The 15,710-nt window shown below is 46.2% G+C and overlaps 2 protein-coding genes across 7 annotated transcripts in view; both read right to left on the reverse strand.

The window, feature by feature from the left end:
- snapc4 (small nuclear RNA activating complex, polypeptide 4) overlaps positions 1-14,492 on the reverse strand; it is a 37,065-nt gene extending 22,573 nt beyond the window's left edge. Inside the window, exons 1-9 of one of the 3 annotated variants that reach the window (XR_005442445.1) lie at positions 14,053-14,492; positions 11,232-11,345; positions 8,787-8,827; positions 7,761-7,887; positions 7,636-7,667; positions 7,431-7,553; positions 771-911; positions 605-689; positions 208-289 (exon numbers count right to left, since the gene is read on the reverse strand). Coding sequence is in view for 2 of the 3 variants with exons in the window: in XM_038703212.1 (XP_038559140.1) it covers positions 208-289; positions 605-689; positions 771-911; positions 7,431-7,553; positions 7,636-7,667; positions 7,761-7,887; positions 8,787-8,827; positions 11,232-11,343 (743 nt within the window). In the remaining variant the exon portion in view is untranslated. The remainder of the gene's footprint in view (positions 1-207; positions 290-604; positions 690-770; positions 912-7,430; positions 7,554-7,635; positions 7,668-7,760; positions 7,888-8,786; positions 8,828-11,231; positions 11,346-14,052) is intronic. The other 2 variants (XM_038703213.1, XM_038703212.1) reach the window with 2 other exon arrangements.
- A 955-nt stretch (positions 14,493-15,447) lies between these two features.
- pomt1 (protein-O-mannosyltransferase 1) overlaps positions 15,448-15,710 on the reverse strand; it is a 13,355-nt gene continuing 13,092 nt past the window's right edge. For all 4 annotated transcript variants that reach the window (XM_038703273.1, XM_038703271.1, XM_038703274.1 and 1 more), the window contains exon 20: positions 15,448-15,710. This exon is cut by the window's right edge. The gene's annotated coding sequence lies outside the window, so the exon portion shown is untranslated.

Raw genomic sequence — 15,710 nt, forward strand, 5'->3', positions numbered from 1 at the left:
TTCCTGTTGCTACAGTTCCTGTTGCTACAGTTCCTACTGCCACAGTTCCTGTTGCTACAGTTCCTACTGCTACAGTTCCTACTGCTACAGTTCCTACTGCTACAGTTCCTACTGCTACAGTTCCTGTTGCTACAGTTCCTACTGCTACAGTTCCTGTTGCTACAGTTCCTACTGCTACAGTTCCTACTACTAATAAACAGAACTTACTTGGAGAGTTTGGGCTGGATCAGTTTCCTCAGACTGTCTCTGGCTACTGAGTGGATCAACAGAGTCTTCTGCCAGCTTTCCCCTGATTAAGACAGACATACAGAGGACATACATAGAACCACAATGACAGAGATGTTACTGAAGGTAAGTTAAATGAGAAGGAGTATATGTGTACAAACATATTTACTGGTGTTATTAATAATAAATATTATTATATTAATATTTGTCTGAGTGAAATCATCATCATCATCAGCCTGCGTCAGCTCATAACAGATTAGATACGAACTTTAAAGTCCCTTCACACTGTAAATAAATAAAAGAACACATAACTGTCTCTGTGGTTTTTATGAACTTCCTCTCTGAATGGTCAGTGAACTGTTTAATTTTTCATTCTTACATCGTTTCAGTTTAAGCTTATTGTTGTCCAGACAGCCCGCCATCCTATTGGCCTTCTCCTTTGTCTCCTGATTGGCTGGAGGACCCTGAAGACAGACAAACACAGAGTCTTATTGTTCAGGTGTCAACAGACAGACACAGCGTGCCTCTCTGTCCGTGTGTCTTACCAGGCCTGTCAGTTTGTCCTTGAAGTACGGTTTGAGGAAGCGTCCCAGGAACATGTTAAACGGCTGCTGGCAGGAGGACGGAGGGCAACGTTCCCTGGGTGACTCTTTGACTGGTCCGGACAGCTGAGACACCACCTCCTTCTACAGAGACAAAGCATTTATTATGAGTAATGAACTGTCTCTGGTTGTGTGTCAGTACTGACCTCCTATCTCTGGTTATATGTCAGTACGGACCTACTGTCTGTCTCTGGTTGTGTGTCAGTACTGACCTGCTGTCTGTCTCTGGTTATATGTCAGTACTGACCTGCTGTCTGTCTCTGGTTGTGTGTCAGTACTGACCTCCTATCTCTGGTTATATGTCAGTACTGACCTGCTGTCTGTCTCTGGTTGTGTGTCAGTACTGACCTCCTATCTCTGGTTATATGTCAGTACTGACCTCCTGTCTGTGGTTATATGTCAGTACTGACCTCCTGTCTGTGGTTGTGTGTCAGTACTGACCTCCTGTCTGTGGTTGTGTGTCAGTACTGACCTGCCGTTTCCTGTTGTGTGTCAGTACTGACCTGCTGTCTGTCTGTGGTTGTGTGTCAGAGACCTGTCGTTTCTGGTTGTGTATCAGTAGAGACCTGCTGTCTGTCTGTGGTTGTGTGTCAGTACTGACCTGCTGTTTCTGGTTGTGTGTCAGTACTGACCTGCTGTCTGTCTGTGGTTGTGTGTCAGAGACCTGTCGTTTCTGGTTGTGTGTCAGTAGAGACCTGCTGTCTGTCTCTGGTTGTGTGTCAGTACTGACCTGCTGTCTGGGGTTATATGTCAGTACTGACCTCCTGTCTGTGGTTATATGTCAGTACTGACCTCCTGTCTGTGGTTGTGTGTCAGTACTGACCTCCTGTCTGTGGTTGTGTGTCAGTACTGACCTGCCGTTTCTGGTTGTGTGTCAGTAGAGACCTGCTGTCTGTCTCTGGTTGTGTGTCAGTACTGACCTGCCGTCTGTGGTTGTGTGTCAGTACTGACCTGCTGTCTGTCTGTGGTTGTGTGTCAGAGACCTGTCGTTTCTGGTTGTGTATCAGTAGAGACCTGCTGTCTGTCTGTGGCTGTGTGTCAGAGACCTGTCGTTTCTGGTTGTGTATCAGTAGAGACCTGCTGTCTGTCTCTGGTTGTGTGTCAGTACTGACCTCCTATCTCTGGTTATATGTCAGTACTGACCTCCTGTCTGTGGTTGTGTGTCAGTACTGACCTCCTGTCTGTGGTTGTGTGTCAGTACTGACCTGCCGTTTCTGGTTGTGTGTCAGTACTGACCTGCTGTCTGTCTGTGGTTGTGTGTCAGTACTGACCTGCTGTCTGTCTGTGGTTGTGTGTCAGAGACCTGTCGTTTCTGGTTGTGTATCAGTAGAGACCTGCTGTCTGTCTGTGGTTGTGTGTCAGTACTGACCTGCCGTTTCTGGTTGTGTGTCAGTACTGACCTGCTGTTTCTGGTTGTGTGTCAGTACTGACCTGCTGTCTGTCTGTGGTTGTGTGTCAGAGACCTGTCGTTTCTGGTTGTGTATCAGTAGAGACCTGCTGTCTGTCTGTGGTTGTGTGTCAGAGACCTGTCGTTTCTGGTTGTGTATCAGTAGAGACCTGCTGTCTGTCTGTGGTTGTGTGTCAGTACTGACCTGCTGTTTCTGGTTGTGTGTCAGTACTGACCTGCTGTCTGTCTGTGGTTGTGTGTCAGAGACCTGTCGTTTCTGGTTGTGTATCAGTAGAGACCTGCTGTCTGTCTGTGGTTGTATGTCAGTACTGACCTGCTGTCTGGGGTTATATGTCAGTACTGACCTCCTGTCTGTGGTTATATGTCAGTACTGACCTCCTGTCTGTGGTTGTGTGTCAGTACTGACCTCCTGTCTGTGGTTGTGTGTCAGTACTGACCTGCCGTTTCTGGTTGTGTGTCAGTAGAGACCTGCTGTCTGTCTCTGGTTGTGTGTCAGTACTGACCTGCCGTCTGTGGTTGTGTGTCAGTACTGACCTGCTGTCTGTCTGTGGTTGTGTGTCAGAGACCTGTCGTTTCTGGTTGTGTATCAGTAGAGACCTGCTGTCTGTCTGTGGCTGTGTGTCAGAGACCTGTCGTTTCTGGTTGTGTATCAGTAGAGACCTGCTGTCTGTCTCTGGTTGTGTGTCAGTACTGACCTCCTATCTCTGGTTATATGTCAGTACTGACCTCCTGTCTGTGGTTGTGTGTCAGTACTGACCTCCTGTCTGTGGTTGTGTGTCAGTACTGACCTGCCGTTTCTGGTTGTGTGTCAGTACTGACCTGCTGTCTGTCTGTGGTTGTGTGTCAGTACTGACCTGCTGTCTGTCTGTGGTTGTGTGTCAGAGACCTGTCGTTTCTGGTTGTGTATCAGTAGAGACCTGCTGTCTGTCTGTGGTTGTGTGTCAGTACTGACCTGCCGTTTCTGGTTGTGTGTCAGTACTGACCTGCTGTTTCTGGTTGTGTGTCAGTACTGACCTGCTGTCTGTCTGTGGTTGTGTGTCAGAGACCTGTCGTTTCTGGTTGTGTATCAGTAGAGACCTGCTGTCTGTCTGTGGTTGTGTGTCAGTACTGACCTGCTGTCTCTGGTTGTGTGTCAGTACTGACCTATCTCTGGTTGTGTGTCAGTACTGACCTCCTATCTCTGGTTATATGTCAGTACTGACCTGCTGTCTGTCTCTGGTTATATGTCAGTACTGACCTGCTGTCTGTCTCTGGTTGTGTGTCAGTACTGACCTCCTATCTCTGGTTATATGTCAGTACTGACCTGCTGTCTGTGGTTGTGTGTCAGTACTGACCTCCTGTCTGTGGTTATATGTCAGTACTGACCTCCTGTCTGTGGTTGTGTGTCAGTACTGACCTCCTGTCTGTGGTTGTGTGTCAGTACTGACCTGCTGTTTCTGGTTGTGTGTCAGTACTGACCTGCTGTCTGTCTGTGGCTGTGTGTCAGAGACCTGTCGTTTCTGGTTGTGTGTCAGTAGAGACCTGCTGTCTGTCTCTGGTTGTGTGTCAGTACTGACCTCCTATCTCTGGTTATATGTCAGTACTGACCTCCTGTCTGTGGTTGTGTGTCAGTACTGACCTCCTGTCTGTGGTTGTGTGTCAGTACTGACCTGCCGTTTCTGGTTGTGTGTCAGTACTGACCTGCTGTCTGTCTGTGGTTGTGTGTCAGTACTGACCTGCTGTCTGTCTGTGGCTGTGTGTCAGAGACCTGTCGTTTCTGGTTGTGTGTCAGTAGAGACCTGCTGTCTGTCTCTGGTTGTGTGTCAGTACTGACCTGCTGTTTCTGGTTGTGTGTCAGTACTGACCTGCTGTTTCTGGTTGTGAGTCAGTACTGACCTGCTGTTTCTGGTTGTGTGTCAGTACTGACCTGCTGTTTCTGGTTGTGTGCCAGTACTGACCTGCTGTTTCTGGTTGTGAGTCAGTACTGACCTGCTGTTTCTGGTTGTGTGTCAGTACTGACCTGCTGTTTCTGGTTGTGTGTCAGTACTGACCTGCTGTTTCTGGTTATGTGCCAGTACTGACCTGCTGTTTCTGGTTGTGAGTCAGTACTGACCTGCTGTTTCTGGTTGTGTGTCAGTACTGACCTGCTGTTTCTGGTTGTGTGCCAGTACTGACCTGCTGTTTCTGGTTGTGAGTCAGTACTAACCTGCTGTTTCTGGTTGTGTGTCAGTACTAACCTGCTGTCTCTGGTTGTGTGTCAGTACTGACCTGCTGTCTCTGGTTGTGTGTCAGTACTGACCTGCTGTCTCTGGTTGTGTGTCAGTACTGACCTCCTATCTCTGGTTGTGTGTCAGTACTGACCTCCTATCTCTGGTTATATGTCAGTACTGACCTGCTGTCTGTCTCTGGTTGTGTGTCAGTACTGACCTCCTATCTCTGGTTATATGTCAGTACTGACCTGCTGTCTGTGGTTATATGTCAGTACTGACCTCCTGTCTGTGGTTGTGTGTCAGTACTGACCTGCCGTTTCTGGTTGTGTGTCAGTACTGACCTGCCGTTTCTGGTTGTGTGTCAGTACTGACCTGCCGTTTCTGGTTGTGTGTCAGTACTGACCTGCCGTTTCTGGTTGTGTGTCAGTACTGACCTGCTGTCTGTCTGTGGTTGTGTGTCAGAGACCTGTCGTTTCTAGTTGTGTATCAGTAGAGACCTGCTGTCTGTCTCTGGTTGTGTGTCAGTACTGACCTATCTCTGGTTGTGTGTCAGTACTGACCTCCTATCTCTGGTTATATGTCAGTACTGACCTGCTGTCTGTCTCTGGTTATATGTCAGTACTGACCTGCTGTCTGTCTCTGGTTGTGTGTCAGTACTGACCTCCTATCTCTGGTTATATGTCAGTACTGACCTGCTGTCTGGGGTTATATGTCAGTACTGACCTCCTGTCTGTGGTTATATGTCAGTACTGACCTCCTGTCTGTGGTTGTGTGTCAGTACTGACCTCCTGTCTGTGGTTGTGTGTCAGTACTGACCTGCTGTTTCTGGTTGTGTGTCAGTACTGACCTGCTGTCTGTCTGTGGCTGTGTGTCAGAGACCTGTCGTTTCTGGTTGTGTATCAGTAGAGACCTGCTGTCTGTCTCTGGTTATATGTCAGTACTGACCTCCTGTCTGTGGTTGTGTGTCAGTACTGACCTCCTGTCTGTGGTTGTGTGTCAGTACTGACCTGCCGTTTCTGGTTGTGTGTCAGTACTGACCTGCTGTCTGTCTGTGGTTGTGTGTCAGTACTGACCTGCTGTCTGTCTGTGGTTGTGTGTCAGAGACCTGTCGTTTCTGGTTGTGTATCAGTAGAGACCTGCTGTCTGTCTGTGGTTGTGTGTCAGTACTGACCTGCTGTTTCTGGTTGTGTGTCAGTACTGACCTGCTGTTTCTGGTTGTGAGTCAGTACTGACCTGCTGTTTCTGGTTGTGTGTCAGTACTGACCTGCTGTTTCTGGTTGTGTGCCAGTACTGACCTGCTGTTTCTGGTTGTGAGTCAGTACTGACCTGCTGTTTCTGGTTGTGTGTCAGTACTGACCTGCTGTTTCTGGTTGTGTGTCAGTACTGACCTGCTGTTTCTGGTTGTGTGCCAGTACTGACCTGCTGTTTCTGGTTGTGAGTCAGTACTAACCTGCTGTTTCTGGTTGTGTGTCAGTACTGACCTGCTGTTTCTGGTTGTGTGCCAGTACTGACCTGCTGTTTCTGGTTGTGAGTCAGTACTAACCTGCTGTTTCTGGTTGTGTGTCAGTACTAACCTGCTGTCTCTGGTTGTGTGTCAGTACTGACCTGCTGTCTCTGGTTGTGTGTCAGTACTGACCTCCTATCTCTGGTTGTGTGTCAGTACTGACCTATCTCTGGTTATATGTCAGTACTGACCTGCTGTCTGTCTCTGGTTGTGTGTCAGTACTGACCTCCTATCTCTGGTTATATGTCAGTACTGACCTGCTGTCTGTGGTTATATGTCAGTACTGACCTCCTGTCTGTGGTTGTGTGTCAGTACTGACCTGCCGTTTCTGGTTGTGTGTCAGTACTGACCTGCCGTTTCTGGTTGTGTGTCAGTACTGACCTGCCGTTTCTGGTTGTGTGTCAGTACTGACCTGCCGTTTCTGGTTGTGTGTCAGTACTGACCTGCTGTCTGTCTGTGGTTGTGTGTCAGAGACCTGTCGTTTCTGGTTGTGTATCAGTAGAGACCTGCTGTCTGTCTGTGGTTGTGTGTCAGTACTGACCTGCCGTTTCTGGTTGTGTGTCAGTACTGACCTGCTGTTTCTGGTTGTGTGTCAGTACTGACCTGCTGTCTGTCTGTGGTTGTGTGTCAGAGACCTGTCGTTTCTGGTTGTGTATCAGTAGAGACCTGCTGTCTGTCTGTGGTTGTGTGTCAGTACTGACCTGCTGTCTCTGGTTGTGTGTCAGTACTGACCTCCTATCTCTGGTTATATGTCAGTACTGACCTGCTGTCTGTCTCTGGTTATATGTCAGTACTGACCTGCTGTCTGTCTCTGGTTGTGTGTCAGTACTGACCTCCTATCTCTGGTTATATGTCAGTACTGACCTGCTGTCTGGGGTTATATGTCAGTACTGACCTCCTGTCTGTGGTTATATGTCAGTACTGACCTCCTGTCTGTGGTTGTGTGTCAGTACTGACCTCCTGTCTGTGGTTGTGTGTCAGTACTGACCTGTCGTTTCTGGTTGTGTGTCAGTAGAGACCTGCTGTCTGTCTGTGGTTGTGTGTCAGTACTGACCTGCCGTTTCTGGTTGTGTGTCAGTACTGACCTGCTGTCTGTGGTTGTGTGTCAGTATTGACCTGCTGTCTGTCTGTGGTTGTGTGTCAGAGACCTGTCGTTTCTGGTTGTGTGTCAGTAGAGACCTGCTGTCTGTCTCTGGTTGTGTGTCAGTACTGACCTCCTATCTCTGGTTATATGTCAGTACTGACCTGCTGTTTCTGGTTGTGTGTCAGTACTGACCTGCTGTCTGTGGTTGTGTGTCAGTACTGACCTGCTGTTTCTGGTTGTGTGTCAGTACTGACCTGCTGTCTGTCTGTGGTTGTGTGTCAGTACTGACCTGCTGTCTGTCTGTGGTTGTGTGTCAGAGACCTGTCGTTTCTGGTTGTGTGTCAGTACTGACCTGCTGTCTGTCTGTGGTTGTGTGTCAGTACTGACCTGCTGTTTCTGGTTGTGAGTCAGTACTGACCTGCTGTTTCTGGTTGTGTGTCAGCAGTGTCTCCAGCTGGTCCAGGGTCTCTTGAACCACCTGCTGATAGACCAGGTTCATCTGAAGACATGAGCCCACTGACAGCGACAGACCCAGCTCACTCTGAACACACAGACGGACACAGTTAGTGAAACACAGATTGGTCTGTAACTGATGAAAATGTTAAGCTGCTGCTGATACTGACCTCGTCACTGCTGCTGGCATCATCATCGTCATCTACACAGACAATATCAGACATTAACACACCGTCTGTTAACAATCAATAACAGACAGAAAGTCAGAGGGACCGACAGGCAGACAGACAGGTACCTGACGCGTAGATTGGACTGTGTGGTCCCAGGACGTTCTCCAGGTTCTGGATCTCCTTCTGGATCTTCTCTCTCTGAGCCAATAGACCGGCTGCAGACTCACACTGCAGGAGGGAATTCTGTTCAGACTGATCAATAGAACGATCAACGCGTTACAATCATCTTAGAGCTGTTATCAGTCAGCTGATCAGTGTGTGCAAAACGACTACAAGAAGCAAGACTGTTTATGTGAAAACATTTCACTAATTTATCCTGATCAGGTCAACACACACAGACAGAACCAAAAACAGAAGTACAGACAGAACCACAGACTGAACCAAAAACAGAAGTACAGACACAAACACAGACTGAACCAAAAACAGAAGTACAGACACAAACACAGACAGAACCACAGACTAAACCAAAAACAGAAGTACAGACAGAACCAAAAACAGAAGTACAGACACAGACAGAACCACAGACTAAACCAAAAACAGAAGTACAGACACAAACACAGACTGAACCAAAAACAGAAGTACAGACAGAACCAAAAACAGAAGTACAGACACAGACAGAACCACAGACTAAACCAAAAGCAGAAGTACAGACAGAACCACAGACTAAACCAAAAACAGAAGTACAGACACAAACACAGACAGAACCACAGACTAAACCAAAAACAGAAGTACAGACAGAACCACAGACTGAACCAAAAACAGAAGTACAGACACAAACACAGACAGAACCACAGACTAAACCAAAAACAGAAGTACAGACACAAACACAGACTGAACCAAAAACAGAAGTACAGACACAAACACAGACAGAACCACAGACTAAACCAAAAACAGAAGTACAGACACAAACACAGACTGAACCAAAAACAGAAGTACAGACACAAACACAGACAGAACCACAGACTAAACCAAAAACAGAAGTACAGACACAAACACAGACTGAACCAAAAACAGAAGTACAGACACAAACACAGACACTTTGGAGTTCAGACTGCAGTCTGTTGCTGTGGTAACTGATGCACGTGTATTACCTGCTCCTCCTCCTCCTCGTCCTCGTCATCTGATTCATCACCTGATCAAAGAGACACAACACCGCTGTTCAATTTTTTCAGTTCAATTCAATTTTATTTATATAGCAGTTATCTCACAGCGCTTTTCATAAAAGAGCAGGTCTAGACCGAACTCTGTGATGATATTTACAGAAGCTCAACAGTTCCCACCAAGAGCAGCACTAGGAGACAGAGGCAAGGAAAAACTTCCTTTAAGAGGCAGAAACCTCGAGCAGAACCATGACTCAGGGTGGGCGGCCATCTGCCTCGACCGGTTGGGGTGAAGGGGGGGGGGAGAGAGAGAGAGAGAGAGAGAGAGAGAGAGAGAGAGAGAGAGAGAGAGAGAGAGAGAGAGAGAGAGAGAGAGAGAGAAAGAAAGAAAGAAAGAAAGAAAGAAAAAGAAAGAAAGAAAGAAAGAAAGAAAGAAAGAAAGAAGGGAGGGAGGCAGCCTACACAATATCCACACAGAGGTACAGACAGTAAAGGTAATGTTGCTATAGACTAAATGAAAAATGGTACAGATATTTATAATAGTGTTAATGGTAACCATCGTAATGTTAATGATTATAAAAACAATAATAACAATAAGACTAGCAACAATAGTCGTTGCAGCAGAGGGTGTCGAGCAGGAACACGGGGGCAGCAGGTGACCCGCAGCCACAGATCCAGACTCCACAGCTCCAGAGCCAGAAAACCTGCAGGAAGTGATAGGAGGAGAGAGGAGAGAGACGAGAAAGCACAAGACTACCAGAAAGGGGAGAAGTTGTGTTAGTAACATGCAATAATGGGATGAGGTTGCATACAGAGGGAGAGAAAGTAGAGGAGAGAGGAGCTCAGTGCATCATGGGAAATCCCCCGGCAGTCTAGGCCTATAGCAGCATAACTAAGGGATGGTTCAGGACTCACCTGAGCCAGCCCTAACTATAAGCTTTATCAAAGAGGAAAGTCTTAAGCCTACTCTTAAATGTGGAGATGGTGTCTGCCTCCTGAACCCAAACTGGAACCTGGTTCCACAGGAGAGGAGCTTGATAGCTGAACGCTCTGGCTCCTAGTCTACTTTTGGAGACTCTAGGAACCACAAGTAACCCTGCATTCTGGGAGCGCAGTGCTCTGGTAGGGTAGTAAGGTACTATGAGCTCTTTAAGATAAGATGGTGCCTGACCATTGAGAGCTTTGTAGGTAAGAAGAATGATTTTAAATTCTATTCTGGATTTTACTGGAAGCCAATGCAAAGAAGCTAAAACAGGAGAAATATGATCTCTTTTCCTGGTTCCTGTCAGAACACGTGCTGCAGCATTCTGGATCAGCTGAAGAGTCTTAACGGACTTTTTCGAGCAGCCTGATAATAAGGAATTGCAGTAATCCAGCCTAGAAGTAACAAATGCATGGACTAGTTTTTCTGCATCATTTTTAGACAGGATGTTCCTGATTTTCGCAATATTACGTAGGTGAAAAAAGGCGGTCCTTGAAATTTGCTTAATGTGAGACTTAAAAGCCATGTCCTGATCAAAGATAACTCCAAGATTCCTCAGAGTGGTGCTGGAGGCCAGGGCGATGCCATCCAGGGAAACTATATCTTTAGATAATGCGTCACGGAGGTGCTTAGGCCCCAGAGCAATAACTTCAGTTTTATCTGAGTTTAACATGAGAAAATTACAGGTCATCCAGGTTTTAACATCCTGAAGGCACATTTGAAGTTTAGCTAACTGATGAGTTTCATCTGGTTTGATCGATAGATATAACTGAGTATCATCTGCATAACAATGAAAGATTATGGAATGTTTCCTGATAATATTGCCTAAAGGAAGCATATATAAAGTGAAGAGGATTGGTCCAAGGACAGATCCTTGAGGAACTCCATGAGTAACTTTGGCGTGCATGGAGGACTCATCGTTAACATGTACAAACTGAAATCGATCTGATAAATAGGACTTAAACCAGCTTAGAATGGTTCCTTTAATGCCAATGAAATATTCCAGTCTCTGCAATAGGATCTGATGGTCAATGGTATCAAATGCAGCACTAAGATCTAATAAAACCAGTACAGAGACAAGTCCTTTGTCTGATGCAATAAGGAGGTCGTTAGTAATTTTCACCAGTGCTGTCTCTGTGCTATGATGAGCTCTAAATCCTGACTGAAAATCCTCAAATAAACTATTGCTCTGTAGAAAGTCACACAGCTGTTTAGCAACTGCTTTCTCCAGAACCTTAGAGAGAAATGGAAGGTTAGATATAGGTCTATATCTGTTAGAGACAGACAGACAGAAAGTCAGGAAGAGAGACAGACAGATAGATAGATAGATAGACAGGTGGAAAGACAGGTAGAGACAGACTGACAGATAGATAGAGAGACAGACAGACAGGCAGACAGGAAGAGAGACTGACAGAAAGACAGGTAGAGACAGACAGAGAGAGACAGATAGGTACCTGTCTCACTGCTCAGCAGCTCCAGTTCAGTGTGTGTTGCAGACAGACTCTGTTCCAGCTCTTCCACCTGTCTCTGGATCCTGTCTCTCTCTGCTGACAGAGACACAGACATGTCTGCAGACAGACACACAGACAGACAGGTCAGTGCTGTGAACCCTCAGAGAGCCTCTGCTGGGTCACGTGATCCTTCATCACTCTGTAGTTTATTCTGTCCCACACAAAGTAGTCCGTCTACAGGGTTTATTTACACCTGCTCCTTAAAGACTTCCTGAGAGAAACCAGGGTCAACTGAAGGCTACTATAAAAACTCACAGGTACACAGTACAGCACTCTGTAGTACTGCTGACACAGTACAGCACTCTGTAGTACTGCTGACAGTACAGCACTCTGTAGTACTGCTGACAGTACAGCACTCTGTAGTACTGCTGACAGTACAGCACTCTGTAGTACTGCTGACAGTACAGCACTCTGTAGTACTGCTGACAGTACAGCACTCTGTAGTACTGCTGACAGTACAGCACTCTGTAGTACTGCTGACAGTACAGTACTCTGTAGTACTGCTGACACAGTACAGCACTCTGTAGTACTGCTGACACAGTACAGCACTCTGTAGTACTGCTGACACAGTACAGTACTCTGTAGTACTGCTGACAGTAGTACTGCTGACAGTACAGTACTCTGTAGTACTGCTGACACAGTACAGTACTCTGTAGTACTGCTGACAGTACAGCACTCTGTAGTACTGCTGACACAGTACAGTACTCTGTAGTACTGCTGACAGTAGTACTGCTGACAGTACAGTACTCTGTAGTACTGCTGACACAGTACAGTACTCTGTAGTACTGCTGACAGTACAGTACTCTGTAGTACTGCTGACACAGTACAGTACTCTGTAGTACTGCTGACAGTACAGCACTCTGTAGTACTGCTGACAGTAGTACTGCTGACAGTACAGTACTCTGTAGTACTGCTGACAGTACAGTACTCTGTAGTACTGCTGACAGTAGTACTGCTGACAGTAGTACTGCTGACAGTACAGCACTCTGTAGTACTGCTGACAGTACAGCACTCTGTAGTACTGCTGACAGTACAGCACTCTGTAGTACTGCTGACAGTACAGCACTCTGTAGTACTGCTGACAGTACAGTACTCTGTAGTACTGCTGACACAGTACAGTACTCTGTAGTACTGCTGACAGTACAGCACTCTGTAGTACTGCTGACAGTAGTACTGCTGACAGAGTACAGTACTCTGTAGTACTGCTGACACAGTACAGTACTCTGTAGTACTGCTGACAGTAGTACTGCTGACAGTAGTACTGCTGACAGTACAGCACTCTGTAGTACTGCTGACACAGTACAGTACTCTGTAGTACTGCTGACAGTAGTACTCTGTAGTACTGCTGACACAGTACAGCACTCTGTAGTACTGCTGACAGTACAGTACTCTGTAGTACTGCTGACAGAGTACAGTACTCTGTAGTACTGCTGACAGTACAGCACTCTGTAGTACTGCTGACAGTACAGCACTCTGTAGTACTGCTGACAGTACAGTACTCTGTAGTACTGCAGACACAGTACAGTACTCTGTAGTACTGCTGACAGTAGTACTGCTGACACAGTACAGCACTCTGTAGTACTGCTGACAGTAGTACTGCTGACACAGTACAGTACTCTGTAGTACTGCTGACAGTACAGCACTCTGTAGTACTGCTGACAGTACAGTACTCTGTAGTACTGCTGACAGTACAGTACTCTGTAGTACTGCAGACACAGTACAGTACTCTGTAGTACTGCTGACAGTAGTACTGCTGACACAGTACAGTACTCTGTAGTACTGCTGACAGTAGTACTGCAGACACAGTACAGTACTCTGTAGTACTGCAGACACAGTACAGTACTCTGTAGTACTGCTGACAGTAGTACTGCTGACACAGTACAGCACTCTGTAGTACTGCTGACAGTACAGCACTCTGTAGTACTGCTGACACAGTACAGCACTCTGTAGTACTGCTGACAGTACAGCACTCTGTAGTACTGCTGACACAGTACAGCACTCTGTAGTACTGCTGACAGTAGTACTGCTGACAGTAGTACTGCTGACACAGTACAGTACTCTGTAGTACTGCTGACACAGTACAGCACTCTGTAGTACTGCTGACAGTAGTACTGCTGACACAGTAAAGCACTCTGTAGTACTGCTGACACAGTAAAGCACTCTGTAGTACTGCTGACAGTAAAGCACTCTGTAGTACTGCTGACAGTAAAGCACTCTGTAGTACTGCTGACAGTAGTACTCTGTAGTACTGCTGACAGTACAGTACTCTGTAGTACTGCTGACAGTACAGTACTCTGTAGTACTGCTGACAGTAAAGCACTCTGTAGTACTGCTGACAGTAGTACTCTGTAGTACTGCTGACACAGTACAGTACTCTGTAGTACTGCTGACAGTAAAGCACTCTGTAGTACTGCTGACAGTAGTACTCTGTAGTACTGCTGACACAGTACAGTACTCTGTAGTACTGCTGACAGTACAGCACTCTGTAGTACTGCTGACAGTACACAGTACTCTGTAGTACTGTAGTACTGCTGACAGTAGTACTCTGTAGTACTGCTGACAGTACAGCACTCTGTAGTACTGTAGTACTGCTGACAGTACAGTACTCTGTAGTACTGCTGACAGTACAGCACTCTGTAGTACTGTAGTACTGCTGACAGTAGTACTCTGTAGTACTGCAGTAACTGTAGTAGCAGTTCCTCAGTACTGCTGTGGCTGGATGATGCTAACACTAGCAGCTAACATTAGCATTAAGATTTCTGACCTGCAGCAGCTTCCGTCTCTTCGCTTTACTTCGCTTTACTGTGTCTTTACTTTCAGCCTGCACGCGCCGCGGAGCTCCAATCAACGTAGCTCTGTCGTTAACATATTTCCCAGCAGGCTGTGCGGCGGCGCAGTTTCCCCGGCTCATCAGCAACGTTCCCCCCGAGTTCCGGTTCAGACGAGTCCGACACGGACTGAACCGGGTTGTATTTTCTTCGCGTGAACAAACTGTGAGATTAAACTAACCAGCAGATAAACACCCGCAACAACCCGCAGCGCACACGGTCCGCTCCTTATTTCACTCCCCCCGGTCTCCCCCTTCCGGTCCTGCCGCTCTCTGATTCCGCCGGAACGTTTCTCCGTGCCGGGGTTCCTGCAGGTCTTTAAATCCTTAAACTTCTCAGAACCGCATCAGAAGGTATTAAAAAGGCTCAACTTTAACATACTAACGTTTTAAATAGAGATAATTTATTACTCTGTTACTAGTACAAGTACTGCATTGAAAATGTTACTGAAGTAAAAGTATATAAGTGTAATCAGGAAAAGTATTACACTAAGAATATTAAAAGTACTCAATGTGCTGTGACTCTTTTTCCCGTCGTTCATGTAAAGCAGGATGTTTCTGCTGTAGATGTGGAGCTGGTGCTTGTTTTAGCCCAAAGTGACGCCTTCAAAAAATGTTCGTTTCAGTCTAACGATCCTGTCAGCTGGAACTAAACTTCAGATTTTAGAAACTCTTCATGTGTAAAAATCTGACTTGAAGCTGTCAGATAAATGATGGGAAGTAAAAATATCTGAGATGAAGCAGAAGGAGAAAATACTCAAGTAAAGTACCTCTAACTTGTACTTTAGTACAGTACATAAATGTTCAGTCCACCTCTGGGTAATAACTGATTGTAGTTGATATAATTTTCCTTCACTCTGGCCGGTTTGATGAACAGGTTTTAAAATAAACTGTAACTGTCTAAATGTGGTTTTAAAAGTCTGAACTTTAACTTAAAAGAAAAACAATATTATTGGTAAAATGTGTTTTTTTAATATAAAACATCCTGCTGCTGGTTAAATATCTTCTATATTAGGGTGAAACATCCTGTAAACTTTTGTTTTTAACAAATAAAACTCCAAACTTCAGAAGCGAACCTGAAACAGGATCCATGTGTTTCCAGGATGAAGCCTGAAAACCAGACTGCAGCACAAACCGTCTGCTTCCTGGTTCCCCTGGACGCTCAGACTCCGAGTGACTCTGTTTTAAAAAGCTTTAATGATTTGTGTGAATTTGATCAGTGACTCTTGTTGAAAATCTGAAATGCTATTAAATTTGATGACGAGCACATTACGACGTGTTTAGGACCCGAGACATCACCACTTGAGAAAGCGTCAAAATAAAAGCACAACGTTTCTCTGTTCATCTTTTATTTTGTTAAAGTTCACATGAAATGAGTGGCAGCTGTTTTAGTCTCAGTCTGCAGGACTGACTCTGGTCTCTGGTCTCTGGTCCTGCAGCCACCCGAACCTTCCAAAGTTCATTCACTCACCTCCTCTCAGAGTCTGGATACAGACCACAGACCCGGTCCGGTCCAGGGACACAGTCTGAGTCAGCATGACCTCACAGGTCGGCTCATCGGGACGTGTTCAGTCCAGCAACAAGAACTACAGAGA

This window comes from Micropterus salmoides, unplaced genomic scaffold (assembly GCF_014851395.1).
Source record: "Micropterus salmoides isolate LMB-PRFRI ecotype aquatic unplaced genomic scaffold, ASM1485139v1 Ms_hic_scaffold_7, whole genome shotgun sequence".
Classification (NCBI taxonomy): Eukaryota; Metazoa; Chordata; class Actinopteri; order Centrarchiformes; family Centrarchidae; genus Micropterus; species Micropterus salmoides.